The sequence below is a fragment of the Erithacus rubecula genome (genome assembly GCF_903797595.1).
Source record: "Erithacus rubecula genome assembly, chromosome: 19".
Taxonomy (NCBI): domain Eukaryota; kingdom Metazoa; phylum Chordata; class Aves; order Passeriformes; family Muscicapidae; genus Erithacus; species Erithacus rubecula.
Window position 1 is genome coordinate 10,377,590 of NC_136671.1, and position 20,759 is coordinate 10,398,348.

At 41.0% G+C, this 20,759-nt stretch overlaps 2 protein-coding genes across 5 annotated transcripts in view; both read left to right on the plus strand.

The window, feature by feature from the left end:
- The first annotated feature begins 251 nt into the window (after positions 1–251).
- On the plus strand, positions 252–11,392 carry ZCCHC8 (zinc finger CCHC-type containing 8). Of its 2 annotated transcripts, none has more exons than XM_079322357.1 (14): positions 252–464; positions 1,241–1,278; positions 1,873–1,947; positions 2,438–2,543; positions 3,103–3,177; positions 3,486–3,589; positions 4,834–4,899; positions 5,890–5,950; positions 6,064–6,206; positions 6,921–7,063; positions 7,723–7,838; positions 8,533–8,616; positions 9,088–9,202; positions 9,909–11,392. In XM_079322357.1, exons 1-14 carry the CDS (start codon positions 294–296, stop codon positions 10,709–10,711), a joined length of 2,100 nt encoding a protein of 699 aa, XP_079178483.1. In that variant the 5' UTR covers positions 252–293; the 3' UTR covers positions 10,712–11,392. The 2 variants fall into 2 exon arrangements, with proteins under 2 accessions (XP_079178483.1, XP_079178484.1); XM_079322358.1 differs by having other exon boundaries at positions 252–456; positions 1,236–1,278; positions 5,887–5,950.
- A 5,581-nt stretch (positions 11,393–16,973) lies between these two features.
- Positions 16,974–20,759, plus strand: part of CLIP1 (CAP-Gly domain containing linker protein 1) — a 61,116-nt gene continuing 57,330 nt past the window's right edge. Inside the window, exon 1 of one of the 3 annotated variants that reach the window (XM_079322353.1) lies at positions 16,974–17,152. The gene's annotated coding sequence lies outside the window, so the exon portion shown is untranslated. Of the gene's footprint in view, positions 17,153–17,256; positions 17,640–20,759 lie in introns of those variants that run through there. The other 2 variants (XM_079322352.1, XM_079322351.1) reach the window with 2 other exon arrangements.

Genomic DNA, 20,759 nt, shown 5'->3' on the forward strand with positions numbered 1-20,759 from the left:
CTGCTGCCGCATCTCTCTCCACCTTTCACCTCTTCTCAGAAGAGGAAATAAAACTCCAAAACCGGGAGCGGTGCCGGTTCTGGAGGTAGGAGCGTGTCCTCTCCATTGTGAGCAGGACAGGCGCTGCACCGCCTACACATCCCAGCGCGCACCGCGCCTCCGCGCCACCCGTCTGTGTGGCTCGCCGCCCCGATGCACACTGGGAGTTGTAGTCCGCAGCGTGCTTCGTCCTTCCCGCCCCGCGCTTCCCGCCGCCCTTTGCCCCCCGCCCCGCCCTTCCTGCGGCGGCCAAGATGGCGGCGGAGGTGGACTTCGGGGACCGCGAGCTCTTCGGGCAGCTGGAGGGCGAGCCCGGGCCGCCCTCGCCGCCCGCCGTGGACGAGCCGGACCCGCTGCTGAAACTCTACCAGCGGCTGCGCGACCGCGACGAGACGGTGCAGCGGCTGAGGGCGGAGAATATCCTGGCGGGAGAGGCAGGGCCCGCGCCGGGGCGGGGAGAGGCGGGCGCGCCGCTGCTGCCGGTTCCCTTCCGGGCCAGCCGCTCCCGGCCCTCGGGGCGCTCCGGCTGCTCCCGGGGCTCAGGGGCAGCGGTCTGAGCTGGGCGGTGAGGGCAGCCCAGGCTGCTGCTCCCGCAGCACGTTTTCCATAGAAACTTTTCTCCTCAGAGCGGCCGGGCCCGTGGCAGCCGCACTCAGGCACGGCTGGCACTGAATCCCTCCTGCCTTTCCAGGGAAAACAGACTGTGTTCGCTCTGACTGGCCATTCCAACGCAGCTACAAATGATTTCTAGTAGTTGAATTGTGACAGGTTTCCTAAAGGGCTTTTGGGTTTGCTGCTGCAGCAGAGTGAAATCTAAAATGTGTTATAATTTATTTCCCGTTTAGAAGTACATGTGTGCTACTGTTACCTTTCTTTTGGTGGTAATCGCAGATATTTTTAAAATAAAGTATGCATCTGTTGATACAATCATTGCATGTAAGGAATGGCACTGTTTGGATTGTCATAGTTAGTCCTCTTTTCATTTCTAGTTTGTTGTTTTGTTTGTTTGGGGTTTTTTTTCATTTTATTGTGTTTCTTCAGCAACAGGTGGATTTTTAAATAATCCCCTGTGCAGTGAAAGGGAAGGACTGAAACCCTATTTGTTCTGTGAATTCCTTGTTTGGTGTGTTCTTGCTTGCTTTGGCTGTGGGTTTGTGTTTTCCCAAGAAAATTATAATCCTTAACAATAAGTTAACATCAGGAACTTAAAAGGAAGCTGAGAATTCTGACTCGTCCTAGGTATGTTAATGCTGATTTGAAACACTGTATGAATTACATGTAGAGAGAATACATATATTAATATAATTTATCTAAGGTAAAAGCTGTAAAAGCATCTTGTTTCCATGTCCCAATCCCTGTTGGGCTTCTAAAATGCCATTCCAGTTTCTGAAAAGTCTTTTGGAGTTGAATAGCAGGAACTCAATTGCTATTTCTGTAATTCTTTCTTTGTGTGCATCTATTTAATGAAACTCACTTGGTCTTCAAGGAAACAGTTTAAATATAAAGTTCAGCAGTGTGGAAAAATTGCACTCAAATACTTGAATGAATCAATTAAAATATTGGATAAGTTTATTGAAACTACAAGAGCAGAAAGAGCATTCTGTTCATACAGAATTAATATTTCTGTAATGTGGGGGTGTTTTGTTCTTTCACCTCACACCAGCCTGCCTTTGCTGAACAGGATAATTTCTGTTTAAGTGGATAGGAGCTTGTTAAAAACACAGATTTTGTACTGAGCAAACCTTCCTCCCTCTGTGGGGTCCAGACTCAGCTGTGATAAAAGTGATGGGGAATATTTTCTGTATTCATTGTCTGTGTTCTCTGCTCTTCTAGTGGGATCTCAGTGGAAAACCCCAAAGTTGATGGACCTCTGTTGCAGATTTTATTTATGAACAATGTCATTACTAAGTAAGTATTTTCAAGAAAAAACAATCCTGACAGGAAATGGGGACTTTTTTATTTGTTTGGATATAATAGTGCTGTTCCCAAATTGTGGATGTATTTTATTCAGTAGCATAAATTATTGAAGGGAGGGGAGAAAGGATAATGGACAGTATGGCAGAAGTTTTGTTCATTAGTAGTATCTGGTTTTATCATGTAATCAATGGCGACTTCCTGGAATTTGGAGTGAGTCTGAACAGCAGTTTGAATTTCAGGAATGTTGTGGGTAAAATATAAGAAATTAATCTTTCCCTGCCTCTGAGGTGATTTTTTTTCCCCACTCAGGTACTCTCTAATATCAGATTGCATTTGTGTTGGTGAGGGTTGAGAGTTGGACAAAAAAAATTTGATTTTCCCCTTTTCTAATTTATTTAGAAATGATAAATGCTTAAGAAAGAAACATCTGCTCTTTATTTCAGCCTTGCTCATGTCTTCATCTCTCTCTATTCCATCCCAGGCGGTATCATCAAGAAATTGAAGATTTTATTTATAGTTTAGTTCAAAAATATGAAGAGCAGAAGAAAAGTGAACAAGAAAAATCCCACTTGAATGCTAAACCACAGGTACTTTAAAACTCAAATTGTTACAAAATGGGAAAATTGAAATATTTTACTGTTAAGCAGTAGCAAAAATGAAATCAAGTAGTTGTCCAACAAATGATGTACAATTGTTTGTTACGAAAAATAGAGCCCAGACAAAGGAAAGATCCTTTCTGCCCAGGAAGATGCTTCTTGGAGATTATCCCTATTGAAATTTCAGTGAAAGAAAATAAGTTGATTTAAATAATTAGTAGGAAGCTTAATGTATTCTCTTTTGAGAGCATTTGACCCATCTCTGAGTATATATAAGAAAGCAGAAAAACAACAAATTCTGAAAATGTACACTTTCTCCTCCTAGTTTAGAATTTTGATTCTTGCCATTCTCTATGAGTGAAAGGGTGGAATGGCACATTTCTCTCTCAGAGGCAGCCTTAGAAAGGAGCTGTGTCATTCTTTGGGCTGTGGAAAGATCCATGACTGATGTGGAAAAAGACAGAAGCTGAACCCCACATTCTGTGCCTTTGACATCACTAATTAAAGAGCTTTGTTGATTTAAATTAATTATTTTTATTTTTCCTGTCAGCCCTCCAGTGTTGTTTTGGAAGAGGACTGTAAAGGAACCAGCTCAAGTTCTAAAAAAGTGAAAGAAGCTTTTAGTGTAAGTTTTTGACTGTGCACTTCCATGGTAGGTCTGACTCTTTATTCTACACTTCAATGTACACTGCCAATAAAATAAGATCTGCTGCTATCACACTGATAAATGAAATTTAAATTCAGCATGTTTGGGCTACATCAGTGCAAAAAAATCTTAAAGTGTACAGGTTTGGGCTTGTATTAATTGTAAATTCTTAAAGAATGGGGAAAAAAACCTGGAAGTGTTTCAAGCAGTGTAAATTTATAGAAATGCTACCAATCTCACCTAAATACTGACACATTTCTGACAATTCTCTGACTTTTTTTCTACAGGTTGTAGGAAGTGTTCTGTATTTTACCAATTTTTGTCTCGATAAACTGGGACAGCCTATTTTAAATGAGAATCCACAGCTGACAGAAGGATGGGAAATACCTAAGTATCCTGTTTGCAAAAACACCTTTCTTTTTTCTGTTTGTCAAACCCAAAGAATTCCAGTGGGTAAATTGAACTCAAATTCTCTTCAGTGGATTGTTTGTTTCTGTCCAAACCTTAGCAGTCATTATAGATGGGATGATTTGATGAGTTGTTAATGGCTTTTTTATTCAAAAGAAATAAGTATTTTGGTATAATTGACTTGCTGATTGCAATCATGAGAGTGAATGTCTTAATCCCATAAATGCATCCTGTGAATTTAGGGATTTCCTTGGCCAGTCCCTCATCAGTTTTGGAATGACAGCTCATTACAGATTGAATAAGCATTCTCCCTCCATAAAATCCATTCTTTGAGAGAAGAAAAGGGTTTGGAAAACTCAAACATGCTGTAAAATGCTTTTTTTCAAATATGGGAGCTAGAGGGAAAGTCTTCTATAAAAATTTAATTATGGTATGCTCTTAACATGCATCCATTTTATAGTTGGTCCTTTATTGTTAATTAAAGCCAATGTTTGAAAAGTGGAATTGAGGGAAATGCTGGAAATAAAAAAAAAAAGCTGGAAAAAATTGAAATGTTTTTTTAATATTGATGTCTTCTATGGCAAAAAAATGGGACAAGAAATTTCTCAAGTAACATCATTCCCCCAGGTTTCCAGTATTGTTTATGTCCTGGAAAGACTCAGGACAAGAAGCAGTTTCAGAGTTCTTTCTGCAATATCCAGTTCTTAAGTTTGTAATCAAGGTCATGTCAGTGTTAAAAAATTACTTGTTTCTGAACATAAATTGCAAATTTACAATCTCCCAACCTCTAGATGTAGGAAGTAGTTGCCTAATGGGAATTTTTCCTAAAATGCCAAATTAAGTGTGGCTGAACTGATTCTGAAGGAAATGGTTCATCAGGCACTGGCTTCTAAATGACCCAAGTACTGCTCTCAGTGAATCTGTCATTTTGAAACTCTGTCAAAATGTGCTTGAATTAAGATTGCTGTGAAGCATTTCAGAATTATCATCTGGAAATTTCTGCCTGTAAACAAGAGGGTTGTAGTTTTAGCAAGTGCTGGGTAGAAATTTGCAGGAGGAAACAGCATAAGCTCATCTAAGGAATGATTTTATAGTTTATAATCAGGACTTTATATCAAGGACCCATTTGTAACTTAATGCAGAAAGCACTCTTAATTTTTCATTGATATTTTAAACAAAATTGAAATTTTGCTTCATCCAGTAGCAGTTCCTTATTGAAATCTAAAGATATCAGCAAGTTTTCAGCCAGATTCTCTCCCTAGATGGACAAGAAATACAAGTAAAACCCAAAAGGTTTGTATTATTCTTAAATATAAAGTTTTGAGCTGAAAGTTCAGATGCTCTTTGTGATTATTGCCCAGTGTCTTGGACATACTTGAGCAATGAGTATTTACATTTAAATTAAATAAGCCAGAGCTGAGCATTGCAGTCATTGGGTTTGTCTTTTTATTGAGTTTCTTTAGGGAAGGCCTGAAGTCAGTATGTCACAACTTTTTGAATTTTTATACTTCATTCTTCTGTTTCTTGTGTTTTTAGTGGTTGGTTTGTCGTTCTTGCACTGGTGTTGTGTCATGGTTACTATTTTTCTAGAACAACTCCTGTTGTTGTTCTCTGCCTACTTGATAGATTTTTAAGACAGACTGATCTGGGAGTTGCTGGTGTAGTTGTTATGGAAGGTCAGAAGTGAAGGGAATTCAATTCCCACCTGGAGTTACCTTGGACACATTCTTATGCCAAACTTTTTGTTTCCACTTCTGGTTTTCCATCCTAATTCACTAAAAATTAATGTTCAGAAAATAAGTCTTCCTCTAAAATCTTGACATTTCACCCCAGTAACATTGCAAATGTTTCCTGCCACAGTGTGAATGTAAAGGAAGATTTAAGTGGAAGCCAGCTGCAGTTCCATTCCAGGTTTTCAGTGCAGCTTCACAAAATGCATTACTTGGAACTGTGGGCCAAGGCTTTCCAAAGAAATTATTGTGCTCTGCTGTTTGTTTTTATTGGTGGCTGATTCCCAGAATTGTGGAAGGGATCTGACCTCTGATGATACCATTTCCTATTTCCCATGTTCTCCTCAGCACTGTGAAATCAGTAATATTCTCTATTTAAGGTTTGATGTAAATTTAAGAAGCAGAAGACAGCGCATGACATCAGCAGTCACTGCTTTTGGTTTTGTCTTTCTCAAATCTAAGCCTTAAAATCTGTCAAGAATGAAAATAATCAGGTGTATTTAACATTGCAAAGTTGTTTTCAGGTTTAATTTCTTGTGCATTTTTCAAGCAGGCCCAAACCTCATTGTTTCAATTGTGGTTCTGAAGACCATCAAATGAAGGAGTGCCCAAAGGTAAAGTCACCAGTATTCCACAGACTGCTGCTCTCCAAGCTTTGTGTTGGGTGAAGGAGTGCATAAATTGTAAGTTATCCAACTCTAAACTTCCCAATTGTATTATCTTTAAGCCACGAAATGCAGCTCGTATAAATGAGAAGAGAAAGGAGTTTTTGGAAGCTTGTGGTGATTCGGGCAATCCGAATTTTCAGCAGCGTTACCACGCAGAAGAAGTAGAAGAGAGGTTTGGAAAATTTAAGCCAGGAGTAATTAGGTATCTCTTTTCTTTCCATTTGCTTTTTTGGAATATCTGTTCTGCCTTTGGAGTGCCAGTTTTTAATTGCCAAAGTTTATTAAGTCCACCTGCTGCTCTTTACTGTGACTATGTTATGTTTGAATTTGCTAATTAGAATTTTATAAATTGCAGAGATATTTTTCAAATGAAAACTCACTGCTAGCTTGACAGTCCTTCCCTTTCTCCAGTGCAGGGAAATAAATATTACTCTTTGACTTCTCAAATTGCAAATTTATTATGTTCCTACTAAAAAAGTGTTCAGAAGTCTGCAGATTTTCAGCTTTGAGTGTTCCTTAGTCTCTATTCAGAATGTTCAGAGAAATCATAGTATTGTGTGGCAGTCTCCAAAAAAAATCACCAGTAAATTCAGTATCAAGATCCACCCTTCCTGTTGATAGCTGCACTCAAGGCCATGAGTCAGAAGGAGCAGGTCAGGTGGGTTATTCTTGGTGTAGAATTAAATCTAAAAAAGTGTTTAGGCATATCAGAAAGGCAGAAAGTTACATTTAACATCAGAGCTGGTTTTCATCTAGAGCTGTAATATCTGGGATTGAAATGCAGCACGGTTTGAGCTACAACTCAGCTATTTTACCATGACAGCTGAAAACTCCACAAAACGTTCCTAGGTTTTTGTCACTAATTCAGGGATTTTTCTGGATGACATTCTGTGTTCTGTTTGTTTTCTGGGCTTAGTGGGGTCCTGCAGGATGCCCTTGGTGTGACAGACAAGAGCCTGCCCCCGTTCATTTACCGCATGCGGCAGCTGGGCTACCCCCCAGGCTGGCTCAAGGAGGCTGAGATGGAGCACTCAGGACTGGCTCTCTATGATGGGAAAGGTGAGCAGTGTGAGGCTGGAATGCAGCTTTTCTCTGCTGGCTGCACCCTCCTCAGGAGATAATAAAATAACTGGTTTGTAAACCTTCATCTTCCTTGTGGAAGGGGGAGAAAGTTGCATATCGAGTGGTTTTATTCATGTAAAAATGCACCTTTTTATCAGCTGTGATGTAAAAGCAAAACAAATTCCATAATGGTTCAGTTGCAAAGATGGAGACTGTAAAAGTGCAAGACTTGCAAATCTCTTATTGTCCAATTTTCCTCTCCCTTTTTCTTTTACATTTTATGAAAGAAGCTGTAGTCCTCAATAAATTATTCTTACATAGGAACAAAACCACCAGCAAGCAAACAACACGTTTCTTGGAACCCACCTTAAGTAATTTACCAGCTTTCTGCTAATGACCATGTTTTATGCTGCATCTCATAATAGTCCTGGTGCCAAATTCTGAGATAGCAATGGTACATGAAGAGCAGTTGTGTGGAATACCCAGTTAGGTTTCTGGGAGGGTTCATGCATGTATCTGATGACTTTGATCACTCTGCCTCTGTGGATTTCAAAACCTTCCATCAATACTTACATTCAAACCCCTGTTTTTAAATCCTGTTGATTTTTTCAGTGGAGTTCTCAATTAACATCAATAATAATTTGATTCTGTTCTAGGTGAAGTTGAAGCAGAAGATGGGGTCTCTCCCCAGCCCAGACGCATCACTTACGATGTGTCTAAGTTGGTGAATTATCCAGGCTTTAATATATCCACTCCCAGTGGGATCCCAGATGTGAGTACCTGTCTCTGCTTCCTGACTGACAGGAATTGCTTTTAGCCAAGAGTTAATGTTCTGTATTCTGCATCTGATACTTCCTTTTATGAGTCTCTTCTTTTTAAGCCCTGGCTTTGGGGCTGGGGTTTGTAATTCATGTGATAACTGATACTTGTCATGATTCTTGTGCTGGGCTCTGACAGTTCTTCTGTGGGGGTTGTTTCCATTATGAGACCAACAGGAGCCTGGAAGGATAGTTTGATATTTTTTAAACACACAACTCCATGGCTGTTTTTGGAATGGGAAAATCACTGTGGGTGTTACTATAAATATAATTTTGATCACAAAAAGTTACATCAGACCATTCAGTGCATAACTTCTGCAAAGCTCTGTAACAACTGGAATTAAACAAGTCATAGCAGAAGAGCCACATGGTGGGTGCCCTCTTAAGCACAGAGCACACAAGAAATCTCCTGTGTGTGCTGCTCTTTTATCTTCAAAAGCATTTTAACCTCCAGTCAGTGAATTCCATCATTTATCTGAATGCCTGTGCATTAAAAAGAAACACTTGTGCATTTACACCTTTACATTTGCCCATTTAGTGGCTTCCAAATGTGTTTTTTTCATTCAGTGTTATTAACCAAAGTTCTGTTATTAACCAACCACATGCAATTATTTCTGTTTTCTCTTTTTTTTTTTCTTTTTGCTATAGGAGTGGCAGATGTTTGGTTCCATCCCCATGCAGCCATCTCAACAGAAGGATGTTTTTGCTCACTACCTTTCTAATTTTCAGGAGGTGAATATATCTCCTTGTTATAAAAAAAAGAAACAATATCTTCTAGGTAGTGTAGGTTATCATGATTTCATGCTTTTATTTTCTTCCTGCCCAAGGGGACAGACTTTTTATTGATACTAGTGAGGGTGAAATACTCATCTGGCTTACCTGTTTTAACAAAAAAATGGCTTCATGTTTAAAATCAATTCAGTTATTTCACTTAATATAAGCAGATCCCAGTTGTGCAAAGATCTGTAAGCAGTTTGAAAGAAAATTGCTATAAATTTACACAGCCTGGAAGTTCCAGACTCCCCTAATAAATGAGAACGATTTCTATAGGTGTGACATCCCTCAAGTATCAATGTCTGTTTACACACTGGGTCCCCAAATGATTGTATAGTTACAAAATTGCTTTAATTCTTACAGCTGGAAACATTACCCTGTACAGTATAATACTCATTCTTTTTGGTTTTGTGAATAATTCATTTCCAGCCAAGTCCAAAATCCAGCAGCAAAAGGTCTGCACCTCAGTCAAAGTCTCATCACTCCAAAAGACCAAGAGAAGATAGTTCAGAGACAGCAGCAGCTGACATGGACCTGGACTCTGGTACAGTCATTCTGTTTATTTTTTTTTCTAGTTTCAACTTTTATTTTCAAAATAACTTGCTCTGAAAATGTGGGAGTTAAAAGGAGAAGCCAAAGTGCTAGCAGTCATTTTGGTAGTGAGTAAATGCAATGCTGACAGAGGCCAGCAGTGTCCTACTGCAGTGGCATTTGCTGTGATTGTCACTGTGGTTTTCAAGGAGGAGGTTTCAGGTGTGCTCAGAGCAATTGCAATGTTAGGTTAAAAATTCTGATCTCTTTACTTCATGAGCATCCTAAAGAAACTTTTGTTAAGACCTCCAAATCCCTAAATATTTGGATGAGATAACATAAAATTGCAAGCTTACAGCTTCTTAAAAATGAGGCAAACTCAAAGGAGGATTTGATGTTAAGTGTTGGAACAGCTGGAGAAACTTCTGGTTTTCCTTTTGAAATCTGCCATGAGGAATCCTGTGTGTCTCAGTGTGGGATGAGTTTGTTCTTAACACCTTGAAGAGTTTTTTTTTTTTTCCTTGAATGGCTGACAGAGTTAAAATCCCAAAAAAAATCATCATTTTGGTGGATATGAAAACCCTCACAAAGTTTGTTCTGTCTCAGCTGAAAACCAAGGATGAGAAAATGTGAATGTGGTAGTTAATCAGAACATTGTCACTGAATCTTGTCCTGGTCAGATCTCAGATTCTAAAAGGTATCTTTTAATCTCTTTTTAGATCTGGAAGGGGCACAGAAATCTCAAACTCCCAACAGTTTTCAGTTCCAGCCTCCACTGCCACCTGGATCTCCATCCATGTCCACTCCTCCTCCTGTGCCACGAGGAACTCCCCCACTCACACCCCCTCAGCCTTCCACACCCACCCACTCTCCCCTCCCTAGGACTGCTCCACCAGCAAACTCTTCCAGTGACAGTCCTCAGCCCAAAATAGTGGACTCAGTCATGGATGAGGATACACTGACCTTGGAAGAGCTGGAGGAGCAGCAGAGGTTGATCTGGGCAGCTCTGGAGCAGGCAGAGAGCACCAACAGTGACTCTGATATTCCAGCTGACACACCTCAAACTGGGAATTCCCTCACATCATCACCAGCCAGGAATGAAGCAGATCTGGTTGCAGAAGTCAGGTCACCTGAGAAAGTGATCTCAGTGGAAACAGAGTTTTCTGACACCAGTGAGCAAATCCCAGAAAATGAATGTTCTCAAGCCAGCTCCAATCTAGAGGACAGTTTGCTTGACTTAAAGGAAAATCCTGAAAATGCAGCTTCTGAAGGCTTGCTGGATGACACTCAGCCTGCTCCCAATCCTCAGGTTAATGAGGAGGAAAACACAGGTGGTAATAAAGTGCCCACAAGCACTGGATCATCTGTGAAAAAATCTGGATTTGTTCCTGACATGAGCAAGTTTGCTGCAGGCATCACACCATTTGAATTTGAAAATATGGCAGAATCAACTGGGGTTTATCTACGGATAAGAAGCCTGTTAAAAAATTCCCCAAGAAACCAACAAAAGAAAAAGACTTAAATCTTAACTGGTCTTTTGTTTTCTTATGTCCAAATCTCTTCTGTTTACCCCCCAGTTTTACAAACTCAGACAACCTATCCTCATCTTATAGGAAAATCTTGACAAATACAGTTCTGCCCTGTTTTTCCTTGGTGTTGAAGTCAGTGCAGGTTTCCATCTTGACCAGGACCACCAATGCAGCCAGAAAATACAGAATTTTTCCAAATTTCATGCTTCCACTAAGGAATAATAGGACTGATGATTTGTTAAGACCATTTTATTTGCCAATACTCAAGACTCTAAAATGCAGAGTTTGTGGTTTGGTGTTCATTATTTTGGCTAAGATTTATATTGTCCTTGAGTTTCAGGTGGATTGGTGATTTTTTTAAATATCTGTCCTTTGTACAATAATCTACACTTTATACATTTTGCTAATTATCCTGTAGATAAGTTTAATATATTCGGAATGTTTTTAAAAAGGTCTGATGTTAAGATTTCCCACATCAAAGTCCTGGCAATTGGAGGAAAATAATTGGGGATTACAGTGCTATTTTCACCATTTCAAGTATTTTTATAAATTATTTATGTGGGTCTGTTTTAATTGCCACTGTATCTTTTGTAGCATCGTCCTTCATGTAAACTTGCTGTACATAAATATTCGTGGTTGTCTACAGAGGTTTAATAAATGACCTTTTAGCTAAAGAGCTTTTAATTGGGAGTCCTAAAGCAGCAAAATGCTGGTTTTTGAAAATCATATGCTGAAGAAAATTGGGAAAACAAGCTGAGCAAAATGAGGATGAGTGTAGTGAAATATTTCAGGAAGGGTCACAGCTGTTGGCTTCAGGTTTTCTTAATCAAGAAACTGTTAAAATTCTCTTACCTACTTGAACAGAACCTTGCCATACCATTCAGTTTTCATAATCTGAAGTGCTCTCATTTATGAATGCTTAGAAATGTTATAATCCTGCTGATTAATTGTTGTAACATTTTTTTCCCTTCATTTTCTCGGGAGGGACCTGTGGCTGAAATGACTGTACATTGTTCAGTTGCCAAGAGAGGGAGCCCTAGATTGATGTAAGGTATTCCTTGGAGCTGGTAAAGCATTTGTCCTTCCAGAAATGCAGGAAAATTCTCCCCAGCCAAGTGTAAAGCAGAGTAAACCAAAGCATTTTCAAGTATCTAACAAAAAACTTGTGAAGGAATTGTCTGTAAGATAATGTTAGAGATTGAACTTAATTCTTTCAAATTCTCAGCCTTTCAGTTATTGCATATTGCCCAAAGTAATTTTAAATAAATGATATTGGTATACTCTGCATTTGAATCTCTATGAGAACTCCAGAATTTTTGCAGTTAAAAGCCTTTATTTATTTCTCTTCCTTTTTTTCTCCCTAAACTTTACAGGAAGGCAAAACCAAAGCACCTTTATATGTGAATTCTGAGAAGCTGAAAAATCTTTTTGCAGCATTTACCAGTTCAGTTTCTTTGGTTGCACTTGGAAAGCAAGTCAAGGTAAATGTTCATCATATGTTCTAAAATGAATGACTTTTTTCTTCCTAGTTTATAGGAGAAATAGTATTTTTATAACAGAACTGGACAACAAAATAATGTGCTGTTTCCACCTTTACACACATTTAAAGAAAGCTCTGTTGGGAAGCATATGGAGGTCTGGCAGTTTTTCCTCCTCCTCCTTCCATGGAGTTAAAAGTCAGTAATGACAGTTTACAGGAGCTTTGTGTGCTGCATCATTGCCACGTGGATGATAAAGGGATGCAGGCAGGAGGTGATGATTGCCAGTGCACACCTTCTGGGTGTGTTGTGCTGCTCATATTTGAAACATGAAGTTCTCTCACCACACCTTCAAGTTCTGTTTTTAATGGCTCTTAGGAAATGCTGCTGCTTGAGTAGGACAGCCTAAACTAAAGGAGTGCTTGTGGTTTCTGTGAGCAAGGCAGAAGAATAACAAGATAAAAATCATCTTTATGTGCTTAGAACTTTTTAGTGTTCTGTATGGTCCATCCTCAATCACCTTTCCACAAAAATAACTGGTCACAACAGATAAGCTAAACAGTTGTGACTAAAATACTTCCATTTGTTATTCTTTTATCTTCCAAACTGCAATGTTATAAATGTTCCTGTAATGCTTTTTTTTTTTTCTTTAATATTTTTGTGATATGTTTTGATCTCAGTAAAGCAGGTAGGGACTGTTTAATTTCTGAGTTTAATTCTAGTAATTTAATTTCAGATAAGGATAATCATACAAATTTCTTTGAGAGCACTCAAAGGTAAATTTTAAATTGTTCTTTTAAATCTTCTCTTTGAAATTGTCCTTTCTTTGGAGGTGGCAGTTAGCATGGATAGTGCTGTGAGAAAACTGAAGCAGTAAGTAAAACTCCTGTATTTACCTCAGCTGTAAGACACAGTTAATTAGGGATGGGGAGTTATCTCTGCTGCTTCTCTCATGATGAGGAATTCATTCCTCTGCATCTCTTAGCTATTTATCTATAATTCACTATTCTATCAAGTGCTACCTCTTCTTGCACTGAAGATGCTTGTAATTAGTGAGGTTTTTAATCTGTCAGCTGTAACTACTCAAATGGGTTTTGTATATTGAAGCTGCAATCAGATCACACTCTGAAGTCCCAAGGAAAAGCTGAATAGCAAAGTATTTTGGGTCCTTTTATGTGCCATTCCCATGGTGATGGGTGTGGCATAATAACCTAGATTAGAGCTTACTAAAATGAATGAGTAATAAAATCTGTAATGAGGTGGGTATAGCATGAGCAGGCATCACTCACATTTTCCCACAGATTCCTGTTGGCATGGTCCTCATGTTTATTTACAGCTCTTGGAGCACCAAAAATATTTTAAAATGCTCATGCACATCTTAAAAAAACCAATCTGCAAAATATTCTGGGTATCACTCAGGTGGGAAGTTGTGTCTTAAAAAGATCCAAATTTCTGACTCAAATTTTTTATAACCCAATTCACAATGTCAAGAAAAGAGAAATAGCTGAGGTTCTAGAAGATATCTGAAAGACGTGGTAGCTGCTAAAAATAATTATTTCACTGCAAGCTCTGTGAGGCAGCATAGCTGGGAAAGAAAAAAAAAAAAAAAAAAGAGAAAAATGAAGGGGAGGAAAAAGCTGCAATAAAATGCAAGTGTTTCAGTTGCCATGGAACCCCGTAGCACCTTCACTCTGTGCCATGGCTGTGCTGCCCCTGGGAAGGGAATGCCACTGAGCATTGGTGCTGCTCCTGAGAATGCAGTGCAGAGTCCCTGCTGCAGTTTGGGGGGTGGCAGGGGATGAATCAGAGGGAGGAATTGGTCGTGATTCCTGGGGTAGCTTGAAAACAGGATGGGTTTAATAACCTGGTAATTACTGTGTGACAATTGGACACTTCCTAGACTTCAGACAAATACAGCAGCAGAGATGTTACATAAGATTTTTTGCAATGTGGGTTTGGTTGTCACCCATGACTTGAATAAGCATTTCTTTACCCTTTCTTTAGAATTCAGCACTTGATAGGAACAAAATCCTCCTGCTTTGCTTTGCTGTAGGTGAGAATTCAGCTTTTATTGGTATTTACATAAGTGCTAGAATGATTTGCATCTTTATTAATAAAATGGTTTCTCAGTTATCAGGGAAATGAAACACTCATCAGGAGGAACATTACTGTTAATTTAAGTATCTTGTTTAAACCAGAATGCAGAAAGGATGATTTTTTTTATCTGTTCAAATACTGTCCCCTGTTGTTTTACCCATGTTAGGTAGAACAAATAATGTAAAATTGGATGAAAGTTTTTCTTGAGTAGCTCACAAAAGAACATGGGTTTGGAGAGCTTTTATTGCTGCTGGGTAGTGTGGCTGACCTGGGGAAGGGAACCAGTAAGTACATTAGCAGTGAAAAGACTTCTTGCAGCCTTTACAGAAAAGAAACTACTGAAAATAGTAGTGCAAGTGCTGGGGTTTTTGAAGCAGCACTTGAGAGATGTAAAAAAAAAAAAAAAAGCAATTAGCTGCCTTTTCTGTAACAGATGTGACCATGAGTTCTGTATAGGAATTGCCAGATGTGTATATTGAAGAGATCATTCAGATGGAAAAAAAATCTTTACTCAAAATTCTCATACTTGGGTGAATACATCCAGTTGAATAGAAAAATTAATTTCTTCAATCAGGAGATCCTTACATTCAGTTCTTAAGAGACATTTTAGCTCTTTAGAAAGCTTCAACAACCTTGGGATCTTCACAAATCTAAAAAGGGGCAGAAACAACTGCAACTGGTGTTCCCACATTATTGAGAACAATTTTAATTTAAAGTGAGCCTTGCACCTGTGGCCAGGATGCCAGTGGTTATGTTGGCATCTTGAATTTTCCTGGAGCACCCAGCAATTCCTGTTCTCATGGAATTATGAAAATGCCTATATGTTATTTGTTGACTGATCTGATCATGCAGATCAGAAAACAGAGTCACCAGGACTGGAATTAAAGATATTCTGGCTTTCAGTCATATCTAATCCTGTTATAGGAGTGTGGTTTATAACACCAGGATCTTTTATTACAATAATTCCTACAAATTGGCTCTGCCCTGCTGGTGCAGACTGGTACCCAGAGGCTGTCAGCCATTTCCAGCTGAGGTGAACTGAAGTTACAGTTGTTCCAAAGCTACATTTTTGTGGAATGCAGTGGATTCTGGTCAAAAAATGGGTAGCAAACTCTTTTTTTTTCTTCCCTACAGGACTATGGGATCTTGAAGCCGAGTCTGTTCAGTAGGAAATTACTGGAAAAGCAGTGGCACGTTCCCTTGGTCTGTGTGACTTTCTCAGTTCTTGCTTTAGTCCAGGACATTTTTACCATAGCCTTGCAAGGGAGTGAAACAAACTACACATTTATACCATATTTTATCCATTTATTTCCCCACTGGTACTGCTTCCACATGATGACAAGTTCTACAGTAACAGCACAAAGTTGCAACTTCTAGTTTTTATCTTTAAGCTGTCTTGCAGTTGCAGTACTCTGTCCTAGATGCATCAGTCTGATACTGCTTATACAATTTTAATGCTGTGCACTGAACTGCAAGCATTTGAGATGGACTTACATAGTGGCAAATTAACTGAGAGACAAAACATCCAATTAATGATGGAGAATGATAGATACACTTAGAGAAAAACCATTCTACATTAGCAGCAGATCAGGACAGAAAGCTCAAATCTGCACCACCAGAAACACAAAGGTTCACCACTGCAGCTCTCAGGCCAGCAGATATTTTAGGTAAGTGTTCTGTGAAGTTAGTACAACTCCCCAGTTTCTACCCTTATTGCAATTTTTGTGTTAGGGATTATTTCCATGGCTAGGAGCTGCAGGGTAATTTCTTTTTTTAAAAGCGATCCTTTGCTGGCTCTGCACTTCTAAATACAACCCAAAGTTTAAATCCAGAAGTCCTTAGTCAGCAAAACTTTTATCAAATTTTGCAGGGAGAAAATGGGGTGGCTGTACATGGATTCAAATATCTGTTTCACCATATAATGGCCATGGCAAGAGATTCTGTTTAACATTTAGGAAGTGAAATTCCAACAAACATTGCTAAATGCTGATGTAGTTGAAACCTATTCTTTGGGAGTGCATCACACCATTTTGTGCTTTACCGTGCTGGATTAATGCCAAAGAACGAAGCCAAAATGAAACACAAATTGCAATCAGTCCCCAGCAATGGAACTGCTTTCTCATCACCCTTTTGTTCGAATGGCATCATGCAGAAACCAAACAAGCTATGAGACTGCAAACTGAGGTTTGCTTTGTGAGGAATTCAGTGGTGATGGGCCAGGTTCTCTGCCTGTTTATAAGAGGGGAAGAAGTGGAGCAGAGCTGTTTGATTCAGCCTTGAAAATCGGTATTAAATTGTTGGTGATGGCGTTGGGGCTGCTGCTCCAGCTGTTTAAACTTTAGCAGTGGGATAACGCCAGCTTCCAATGTGTTGCTTCACAAACAAAATGAAAATAAAAATATTCAGTACTTTGGGATAATAAATTTCTGCATGATAAATTTCCGGGCATCAGGACAAAAGGAAAATGGAGCGAAGGCAGCAGACAGTGAAGTTATTCACCCACCAGAGCGATGTGCTTCACACCTCCCCGTCTGCGCCCACCCTCTCCCCTCCCACCCGGCCGGGCTGTGCCGCAGCGGCGGCTCCGGGAGCGCCGGGCTCACCCCGAGCCGGGGCTGGAGGGACGAACAAAGCGGGGGGCGGACAAAGAGAGAGGAGGGGGCGCGGGGAGCTCGGGGGCACGGCCGGTGCCGCTGGTGCTGCCGCCGCCGCTGGTGCAGTCCCCGCCCCGGCGGGCGCAGACGTTGTGCCCGCCCCGTTCCTCCTCCTGCGAGCCGGGGCGGCGCCGCTGCAGAGGGGCAGCGGGAGCGGGAGCAGCGGCCGGAGGAGGCGGCGGGAGCTGCGCTGGCGCCGGGGCCGGTGAGGCGGCGGGGCCGGGGGATGGGGGGGCCGCCCTGGGGAGCGCGCGGGGCGGCGGCAGCGCCTGAGGGCGGGGGGAGCCGCGGCCGCCGCCTCCCGCCTCGGGGCCTCCGCGCTTCCCGTCCGGGCGCCGCGCTGGGCGGGTCTGAGGGCGCGGGGGTCGGCGCCGAGGAGCCGTGAGGGGAGCGGCGGGGCCGTGAGGGACGGCGGCGGGCAGGGCCCCGGCGCTGGGGGCTGTTAGCGGCCGCCACACGTGCGCCGCTCCGGCGGGGGCCCGGCCGAGCCCCGGCGGGACGGGGCGGCAGCAGAGCGGGGCGGCCTCGTCACCCTCAGCCCGTGGGGCGCTTGTCCGGAGCGGGATCGCCAAGGTTGGATCGCAGCTTCTGCTCGAGTCTCGCCCAGCGAAGCTGCGGCGCTGTGCTGGGTTGGCGGTGGATTGAGCGGTTGATTCTGAGGGAAGAGGTCTGGGTATTCCTCATATTCCTTAGTAAGTGCTGACCTGCAATTGCCAGCATACTGCATTTACACACGAATATTTTACTAATAATCTACCTTGGCGTTTTTGGATTTGGTTGGGTTTTAAAATGGGCGCTCCCCATCCTGGCGTTGTTACAAAAGCTGCTGGTTTGCAGGTGAGCTGCTCTGGCCTCCCCTCAGGTGAGTTTGCTGCCATGTTCTCGGCAGGGTCAGAGCTGCGGGATTCCCAGCACAGGCGCTGCTCCAGGCCCCTCCTGTTCCCGCTATGGAGCTGAACCTCGGGCGATGCACTGCTCCCTTTTCTGTGCCATAGCTGTCATGGGGCACAAGGTAATTGCTGCTCTTACTCACAGGGTAATGTGGCTCCTGCTGCATAAAAAATCAGGAGTTACTTTTCCCTTTCATCTCACTCCTGATTCCGTGCTTTAAATAATTTTTCAAAATATAAACAAAGAAAAAACAACACCAGAGAAATTTTCCAAAATAGCGAATGGGCAGGAAAATTTACTCTGTGATTGTATATGTTGAAATAAAGACATATTCCTCCCCACCCCTTCATTTACCCACTGTGCTGAATGGGCAGGGTTTTATAGAAGTTCACAGGTTGCTTTGAGATCTTTGAGCAGAAGGATTTTGAAACATGTGATACTTGTGTTGACATGTAGGAAGAAGAAAGAAAAAGAGGTACAAAAGAGGAAATGCCTTGATGCTGGCTGCATTGCAAAGTATTTTATTGAAAGAACAGAAAAATGCGTTTTGAATGCAATGTAAATTTGAAACTAGCAACGGCAGAGAGTGGTTTTCCTGAAGTGTGTCCGTGTGCACCTGCTGCAAGAGTAGGAAGATTGCAAAGTAGATATTGTGAAGGAAAAGTAAACACCTCCCCTCCACCCACAGCAGCATTGCTTATTCTAAGGAAAGTTTAGCTGTTCATCTTTTCCATGCTGAGGATTGTTAGTTCTTGCTGTAAAATGACAAAATTTCAAGGTTCTCTTCCTGCCCAGTCCTTGTGTATGTGCTGGGAGGTTTTCTGTCTGTACTGGAGGGAGAGGGATGAGTTGTCTGAAGCAGAAAAGCTTGGAAATGTGACCTTAAATGTCTTTAGGGATCAAAAGGGAGATTTTATTTAGAAAAAAAAAAGAGTTTTACATCATTTGCATGGTTTTCCCTTGAAGAGAAGATCTCAGCTTTCTAGGCAGGGCAGAACACCAGCTGTGTTGTATATGCTCATTCCAGATGTATTCTGTAGGGAATAGCAGCCTCTTTGCTGTGTGATTGCACTGGAGGAAGGAGCAGTGTTCTCTCTGCTGATTGCTACAATTTCCTAGAGCTCCTGAAGATTTCCTGTCTGTTTTTCAGGTCGTATCTGTTTGCCATCTTCTGACTGTGGATACCCAAGACAGCTTTTATTTACTCAGCTTGGGCAGATTGCATAATTCCTTTAGTGTTCCTCCCTTTATCCTTTTAGCCCCGTTAAAGTTTTTCTTGGGAGGGACTGAGAATATATCAAAATAGATCCTCCTTAAAAAGAAATAGAGAGCTCTGCCTTGCCAATATGATTTTTCAGAGCTGCTTTTCTTTCTCTTTCTAAAACACTGGGTTCAAATGTTAGCTCTGTATGTTGAATGCAAGTTTTCTAATGTTTGAACATGACAACCATGAATGAATGCAGCTCTTGTTTAATCCTTTGGCATTCCTTAGGGACTACTGGCTCTGCTGGCACGTTTAAAGAGTAACTCACTGGAATCCTTATTGGAGCAGCATGTTTGGAAATGCCTCAGATGGATGGTGTTTTGTTATTTCATGAAAGGCAATTATATACTGCATTAGCTGTAATCTCAGCTGCCCTCAGCCCCATGCCAGTTTCTGCTGGAGCAACCATTTCTTTGGTGTTGACCAGCAGAACTCTGTCAGCAGAGTTAAATCCCTGATGATTTAAAAACCTTCTGCTTGTGCAGGTGTCTGTCCTCCACATCCATTTGTTTGTGCAGAGTGGAGCTGACCCTTAGAAATACCCACAAATCTGGCCCTGGTTCCTGGCCCCCAAAAAGCTGTGAAGGATTTAGGAGATGTATCTAAGGACAGGCTGTACAAGTTTGTGTTTTAACACTCACCTAGGTTTTTCTACTTGAAACATCTCATTAATTATTTGTAAAAATGAATAAGAATAGTGCCATACATTCTTTTAATTTATAAGACACATCTTCACTGTTTCCAGAAGAACCACCATTAAAAGCTATTAATTTTTCTTGATCTTTGTAATCTTTCTGTATTTTTAGCTTATTATGAGGGGAAATTGCAAGGCAGAGAGAGAAACTCAATATTGTATAGAATCAGCTTATTTGACACTCTCATTCTGCTGCTCTGCTTGGCAGCAGCATCCACTCAATCACAGCAATATTTATCTAAATTCTGAATTTGTACTTGTCCTGAGCTCTCTGGCAGCAGTGCAGCACTCATGGTGCTAATTTCAAAGGCCAAGAACACAGAGAGCTAAAAAGAGACAGCTGATTTGATGTTTTCACCCAGTGTGAAACAGTTACAGTTTCACCCAAGTCTATCAAAATTAAATCCTTTCTATAAAAAGCAGCATCTTTGTTTCAGCTGCTTTGGTTGTAATTGTATTAGGGAGAAGCCTTTGTGCCTGTAAATGCTTTGGGGTTTGAGGCTGACAGGAGATGATATTTTCTTTCTCAAAATTTAAATAGTAGTCCTAAACAATTTAAACTCACTACTCTGCTATTCCAAAGTCATTATTTTATCCTGACTGATTGCACTCACTGGGGTGGTTGAAGTTCATTATCATCAACAGAAGTCAGTGTGGACAGTCAAACAAATTGTTCTTTTTCTTGTTGAAATGGAGGTCTTTGAGGAAAGACAATAATTTAATGGGAAAAATGTAGGAAAATGAGTAAGTGGTGATAATGGGCTTACCAGAAGAGGTGACAATTATTTACTTAGTTGGAAACTTTCTCTATTCCTCAATCCTTGACTCCTTCTATAGGGAATGATGTGCTGAGGAAAGAGGATCATGTGCTTTCTGATCTTTTAATAGACCAGAGCAGCAATGTTTTTATAATCTGTGTGCACAGTGGCAACTTGAAGTGTTAGAGTTTGCATCATATTAGCA